The 7,378-nt window shown below is 48.0% G+C and overlaps 1 protein-coding gene across 8 annotated transcripts in view; it reads left to right on the forward strand.

Annotated features, from left to right (window-relative positions):
• Window positions 1–1,437: 1,437 nt before the first annotated feature.
• BSDC1 (BSD domain containing 1) overlaps window positions 1,438–7,378 on the forward strand; it is a 28,883-nt gene continuing 22,942 nt past the window's right edge. For 3 of the 8 annotated variants that reach the window (XM_008066749.1, XM_021716938.1, XM_021716937.1), the window contains exons 1-2: window positions 1,438–1,493; window positions 1,764–1,824. In XM_008066749.1, coding sequence (XP_008064940.1) covers window positions 1,483–1,493; window positions 1,764–1,824 — 72 coding nt within the window. In that variant the 5' untranslated portion in view covers window positions 1,438–1,482. Of the gene's footprint in view, window positions 1,825–7,378 lie in introns of all 8 variants that reach the window. The other 5 variants (XM_021716935.1, XM_021716934.1, XM_021716939.1 and 2 more) reach the window with 3 other exon arrangements.

Below are 7,378 nucleotides of genomic sequence, written 5' to 3' on the forward strand. Positions count from 1 at the left end.
AAAAAAAAAAAAAAAAAAAAAGGAGGAAGTGGCCGGGCTCGGTGGCTCAGCCTCGGTGGCTCAGCCTATAATCCCAGCACTTTGGGAGGCCGAGGCGAGAGGAATGCCTGAGCCCGCGGGTTCGAGACCCACCCAGGCAACTTGGCGAGACCTGCTCTCTACAGAAAAGTAAAAATTAGCCGGGCGTGGTAGCGCGCTTCTGTAGTTCCGGCTACTCAGAAGGCTGGGGCGGAAGGATCGCTGGAGCCCAGAAAGTCGGCACTGGGGTGGCCGTGAGCACGCGTGCCACTGCACTCCAGTCTGTGCGAAGGAGTGAGCCTCCAACTCAAAAAAAAAAAAAAAGGAGGTAGTGGCCAACTGTATCAAGTAAGATTTGGATGGTTCAAGTAAAACGAGAATTGAAAATTGGCCATTGCTCTTGGTGACGGTTATTTCAATCCATTGCAGGGAGGCAAAACAAAAAACCTTAATTGCAATGAGTTCAAGAGAAAATGGGAGGAGAGGGGAGTTGGATACAGTGAGTATAGGCAACGCAAGTTTTGCTGTAGGAGTAGGGAAATGGTGAGGGATCGAGAGGGTTGATTTTTGTTTGCTTGCTTTTCAGATGGAAGAAATAGCACAATGTATAACTACAGAATAATCCAGTCGTCTGAGGGAAAATAAACGGTGGCAGGGATTACTAGATCTAAGTACTTAAGCAGAAGAGAGGCGACGGGATCAAAAGCACATGTAGAAGCGTTGACCTTAGCTAAAGTGCACCCTCGCAGAAAGGAAGGCACGTGACCTGTGGAAACGCGCACTCTTTCCCGAACGCCATGGAATTCAATCATCCCCGCCCCGGGCGATCTCTGGATTTCTCCAGATCACCTCCAACTCGCGTAGTTCTGAGCTAGGCCACCGAAAGTTGAAGTAATTGAATGCATGTCTGTTTCTCCAATATCGCAGGAACCCGCCAGAGTCTGGATCGAAGTCGCCTCTGGATTCTTCATACTCCTCCAAACTCGCCCAGAGCCCCGAAGTCTGGGCTTGTTGAATTAGCCCGAAGAGACACCAAGCAGCTGCTACGCTGCAAGCTTCATAAAGTTGGGTGACCCTATCCCTAGTGCTCTGGGATCCAGATGTTCCTCCCCTTGCCTCCTTTCTTCGGTTCCCAACTTCCGCAGACCAACTGGCAGGCCAATCATGGCCCACAGAAGCCACCGTATTGGACGTCAGCGGCTATTAATGAAGCGTAGAGGTTGGTGGGGGTGGGGCCTGAGGTCAGAACTGAATGAGGATTGGGCTGAGGGTTTAGGGGCGGAGTAAAAGGGAGAACTCAAGACGAGACTGGAGGCGGGGCCTAATGATTAAGCGAGGCGGGGATTGAGCTGAGGGCGGTGCCGGCGCGAAGATTGGTCCGAGCGCTCAGGGGCGGTGCTTGAGGGGGCGGTGCCGTGCCGGAAGTCAAAGGTCAGTAAATAGTGGTGATGTCATGCAAGCAAGATGGCGGAAGGGTGAGCCCGTCGTTTCGCTCCCAGGCGTTGGGGCCTGAATTCTCACAGGGTGGGGGTGCTGGGCCAGGGTCCCTATAGGGAAGAGGAGGTCATCGCGGACATGGACTGAACCTTTTGAAAGGGCGGAGTGGAGTCGCAGTGTGAGGGGGTGGGGAAGCGGTCTGTGAAGGCTGGGCCCCAACGGGCACATCTGAGGGTGAAACTGAGACCTGATCATTGGGCGGGCTGGAATCGCACCGTAGGGCCGCCAGATATGTCTCTCTTCCACAGGGAGGACGTGGGATGGTGGCGGAGCTGGCTGCAGCAGAGCTACCAGGCAGTCAAAGACAAGGTAAGCCAGGCCCGCGCCCTTGTTTCCCCCGGCAAGGCCCCGCGTCGCCTCAGTGCAACCTGGTCAAACCAGCCCCGCTCGACTTTTGCGGGTGCTGGGTCTCAAGCATGAGGCTAACCTCGGCCCTACTTTTAGCCTAAACCAGTCTACTCTGACACAGACTGGTGTGATACTAGGCATAGTAAAGTAAGGATGGTTTTAAAGACTGGAGTAATTCCACCTGGAGTATAGTAAAGGGAAAAAAAATGTGAAAAAGGGGGGAAAAATAAAGACTGAAGTAATCCTTACATTGGACTCCATAGGAAGGAGCAATTTACTCCAGCTGGGGAAACAACTTCGTGGAAGAGAGAACATTTGATGCAGATCTTGAAAAAAAAAAGATTCTAACAATAAAAAAGTAACACCTTTAGTCATTCAAATACTAGGTTTTTTTGTTACAACCAGTACTTTGAGAGGTCTCGAGAATACAGACATTAGCCAAACAGATATATAAAGCTCAGTCTAGTAGAGAGATGGGCTATAACCAGATAGACAAATGACTGTTTAACTACTGTTGTGGTAGGGGCTCTGAAAGGAAAGTACCAGAGTACCTCGTCTAGTCTGGGTAATCAAGAACACGTTTGGCGTCTGTGGGGAAGGAACCTTATCAAAGCCAACTCTGCCTAGACAGGATGAAAAGCCAGAACCCTTGTACACCTGCTGTGTAGCCAGTTAAAAAATTGAAAAAGAGCCAGGCACGGTGGCTCATGCCTGTAATCCCAGCCCCTTGGGAGGCAGAGATAAAAGGATTGCCTGAGTCTGGGGGTTTGAGACCAGCCTGGGCAACCTCGTCTCTACAGTAAATCAACAAATTAGCCTGGCATGGTGACATTCTCCTGTAGTCCCAGGTATTCAGGCAGCTGAGGGGGAAGGATCGCCTGAGCCCAGCAGGTCGAAGCTGGGATGACTGTGAGCATGCCACTGCACTTCAGCCTGGGCGACAGAGTGAGACTCCAATTCAAAAAAGAGAGAGAGATGTTAATAGACGTAAAGCACTAAGAATAATACCTAGCATACAGTAAGTATTATATAAGCATTAGTTATTTTTTTTTTAAGTGCTAAGCTGTTGGGGAAACTGCCTAGACACTAACACTTGCCCATTTTTCCTTCCTTTTTATTTATTTATTTTTTGGTCTTTCGTTGCTTTTCTCGCCTTATCTCCCATTCTCCATCTGGACCACTCACTTCCCAGCACCCTCAGTCCTCTTGGATCCCTAGAATACATTTCCCTGGAGACTACAACTCTGAGATGGTGCTCTAATCTGCCTTCATCTGCTTCTTACCTCCTTCTGTTGGATCCCATATGTGCACATGAGTGCTTGTGCATACACGTTGATAGAGAAAGGCACATTGCTCTTGGACTCCACCACAGATTCCTCAACTTCATCTGGGCTTGAGTACTCCCTAACAAGCTCTTTCCGTCTCTAATTTGCTTCTCCTCCCCTTGACTTCAGAAACTTTGCCCAAACCTAACTCTTTCCTCGAGTCTCCTGTTTAACCACTTCATTCCTTTCACTTCTGGAAACAACTTCACTTTTTGAAATTTGAGATCAACATGCAGGATCTTTCTTAACTCCCTGAAAAATAAATAGTTGTTTACCCTGAAGCCACCACTTGTAAACTTATCTATATTCACCCTCAGCTTCACCCACTTGCCAAATCCAGTGGGTGGTTTTCAGCCCTTATCTTCCTGGACCTTTCTGCTGCATTTGACACTAGTGATCACTCCCTTTTTCTTGCAACTCTACTCCCTTGGTGTTTGTAACATGATTCTCTCTCAATTCTCAACATAGTTCTCCAGACTTTCCTGTTTCATAAGTTCCTCTTCCTCTGTTTGTCCCTCAAAGGTGGTATTCTGACAACCCTTGTCCTCAGCCTTAACCTGCTGGGTTCAGGTGATTCTTCCACCTCAGCCTTCCAAGAAGCTGGAACTACAGGCACGTGCCACCACGCCTGGCTAATTTTTTGATTTATTGTAGAGACGAGGTCTCACCAAGTTGCCCAGGCTAGTCTCGAACCCCTGAGTTCAGGCAATCCTCTCACCTCGGCCTCCCAAAATGCTGAGGCTACAGGCTTGAGCTACTGCCCTGGCCTTACAAACTTTCTTTACTTTCTTTCTTTTTCTTTCTTTCTCTTTCTCTCTTTCTTTCTGTTTGTTTTTTTGAGTTTAAGTCTCACTCTGTCGCCCAGGTTGGAGTGCAATGACAAAATCACAGCTTACCACAGCCTTGACCTCCTGGCTCAGACATCCTTCTACCTCAGCCTCCTGAGTATTTGGGACTACAGGCACATACCTCCATGCCCAACTATTTATTTTTATTGACTTATTTTTATTTTTTCAGTTGGTTTCTCACGCTGTCCCCCAGACTGGGCTGCAGTGGCACAACCACAGTTCACTGCCACCTCGACTTCCTGAGCTCAGGCAATTCTGCCTCAGCCTTCCAAGTAGCTGGGAATATAGGCATGGACTACCATGCCTGGCTAATTTTTTTGACTTTTTGTAGAGGCAGTGTCTTGCTATGTTGCCTAGACTGGTCTTGAACTCCTGGGCTTAAGTAATCTTCTCATCTTGGCCTCCCAAAGAGCTGGGATTATAGGTGTGAGCCACCATGCTTGTCATCTTACTAATTATTTTATTTTTTTGTAGAAATGAAGTCTCACTATGTTGCCCAGACTGGTCTCAAACTCCTGAACTCAAGCAATCCTCCTGCCTTGGCCTCCTAAAGTGCTGGGATTACAAGCGTGAGCCACTGTGCCCAGCCACTTTCTTTGCTTTCCTGTTAGGGTGACTCTTAGTCCTTTTCCTTGAGCTTCAGTGTCTGAGGATAGCTCCTGCTGGACAACCATTCTAGATACCCCACAGTTACCTCAGATTCTACGTTCCCAAAGCCATTGTTACCATCTGCTCTCTAAACCTGCTCCTCTAGTATTTTTTGCTTAGCTGGCAGCTCAGCATCTACCCAGTCATCTATTTTAATAGCCTGTGGCTCTTCTGTGAATATTTTCTAGCTCTCAGTCAACATAGCTATTTAATCACCAAATCCACCTTTTTTACCTACTGTTTCTTGAACCAGTTCCATCCACTCCATCCTTACCAACACTGTCTTTATTCATACTCTTCAATTTTCTTTTCTGGATTATTGCAGCAGCTTCCTAATTGGTCTTCCTCTCTCTCCTAGTCTTCTCACCTTTGAACCTATCCTTCATGCCAGTCACTAGAGTGATCTATTGAAAATGAAAATCTCGGCCGGGCTCGCTGGCTCAGCCTGTAATCCCAGCACTTTGGGAGGCCGAGGTGAGTGGATTGCCTGAGCCCACGGGTTCGAGACCTACCCAGGCAACTTGGCGACACCTCGTCTCTACAATCAATCAAAAATTAGGCCAGCTGGGCTCGGTGGCTCAGCCTGTAATCCCGCGCCTTTGGGAGGCTGAGGTGAGTGGATTGCCTGAGCCTGCGGGTTCAAGACCCGCCTGGGCAGCGAGACCTCATCTCTACAATAAATTAAAAAAATCAGCCGGGCGTGGTAGCACATGCCTGTAATTCCGGCTACTCAGAAGGCTGAGGCGGAAGGATCGCTGGAGCCCAGAAGGTGAGGCTGCGGTGGCCAGAAGCGGCCACTGCACTCCAGTCTGGGTGACTGAGTGAGACTCCAACTCAAAAAAAAAAAATTAGGCCAGGCTCAGTGGCTCAGCCTGTAATCCCAGAGCTTTGGGAGGCCAAGGTGAGTTGATTGCCTGAGCCCGCAGGTTCGAGACCTGCCTGGGCAACTTGGCGAGACTTCATCTCTACAATAAAAAAATCAAAAATTAGCTGGGTGTGGTAGTGCATGCCTGTAGTTCCGGCTACTTGGAAAGCTGAGGCAGAAGGATCGCTGGAGCCCAGCAGGTCGAGGCTGCAGTGGCCGTGAGTATGCCACTGCACTCCAGTCTGGGCAACAGAGTGAGACTCCCAACTCAAAAAAAAGAAAATGCAAATTTCATCCTGTCCTACCCACTTCAATATCCACAGGGATGACCAGACCCTTCCTGGTTGGCCTTGGCAACCTCTCCAGCTTTATCCTTCACTGCTTCTGCTTCACATTTTATGTTCATCAGTAGTGAAATGATGTAGAATTCAGTGAAATCCATGTCCATACTTCCTTAGGTGACTCCTGTTCATTCTTTAGGGCCTAGTCCAGGATTTCTGTCACCAAATCTTTCCAGATCTCCCTTAGTACCTTTGTCACTGCTCTGACCTTGCACATCAGCAATGTTATGTGAGCATTTCCCTAGTAAACTGTGACCTTCTTGAGGGCAAGCACCATGTCTGTTCATATTTCTTCCCTCAGAGCTCACAATTTAGCAGGAAGGACAGCTATTTATCAAATAGTCAATAGTCATGCAAATGGTTATATAATTAAAATTTCCCTGGTACAATTTAACAAGGTACAATTTTTTGAGCACCTACTTTTTACCAAGCTCCATGTTAGACACTGAGGAAACATAAATGAGGAAAACACATGGGCTCTGTGTTCAAGGAACTCACAATTTATCCAGGAAGACAGATATTGAATGGGTAATCCTAAGTCTAAAGTATGATAAGTGTTAAAGAGAAGATGGGGGGAGCCCACCGAGCCTGGGGAGGCACCAGGGAGGCTTCTCTAGAAGTGAAGCAGAGACCGAACAGGCGTTAGCCAATCAGGTGAGAGGGTTTGTTGTTTGTTCACTTATGTGTTTTAAATAGTTAGAACTTTGTGTCAGGAAGAGGGAATAGTGTGTTCAGACAGGCTGAGGTAGGAAAGGTACTAGGGCATTTGAGAAACACAAGGAAGGCCAGCAGGAGCTCAGTGAGGGGCCCAGGGTTAAGGGATGGGAGTCTGTTAGAGGCCAGATGTAGTCCTTACAAGTGGAGGGAACAATTTTATGCTTGCTCTGAGGATAGAGTGTGAACGTTGAAGAGTATAATGCAGAGAGCAACATGGTCTGCCGTGATTGACAAAGCACCCACTGGGTGTCATAAGGAGGATGAAGTAGAGATAGCTGATACAACCTGAGAGGAGTCAGATGAAAGAGCAGGTTAGCCTGCACTAAGAGGTGGCAGTGTGCATGGAAAATGTGAAGTAATAAGTGACCCCTCTGCCCCAATTAAGGAATCCTGAGTGTGATATGAGGCATGATTCTCACCCCCAGAGAATCCTCTAGCTGATACGTGAGCCACCTGCTCAGAGACTTCCCAGGCTAATGAAAAGTAGGAAGACCCTACCCAAAAGTATAGACCACTAGAGCACTCAAAAACATGCCTTAAATAATGCAGGTATGGCTAGGCATGGTGACTCACATTTATTTTTTATTTTTATTTATTTATTTATTTATTTTTTGAATTGGAGTCTCACTCTGTCGCCCAGACTGGAGTGCAGTGGCCGCTCCCGGCCACCGCAGCCTCGACCTGCTGGGCTCGGGCGATCCTTCTGCCTCAGCCTTCTAAGTAGCCGGAATTACAGGCATGCGCTACAATGACCGGCTGATTTTTTGATTT

This window comes from Carlito syrichta, unplaced genomic scaffold (genome assembly GCF_000164805.1).
Source record: "Carlito syrichta isolate Samal-C Ts95f unplaced genomic scaffold, Tarsius_syrichta-2.0.1 Scaffold309099, whole genome shotgun sequence".
NCBI lineage: Eukaryota > Metazoa > Chordata > Mammalia > Primates > Tarsiidae > Carlito > Carlito syrichta.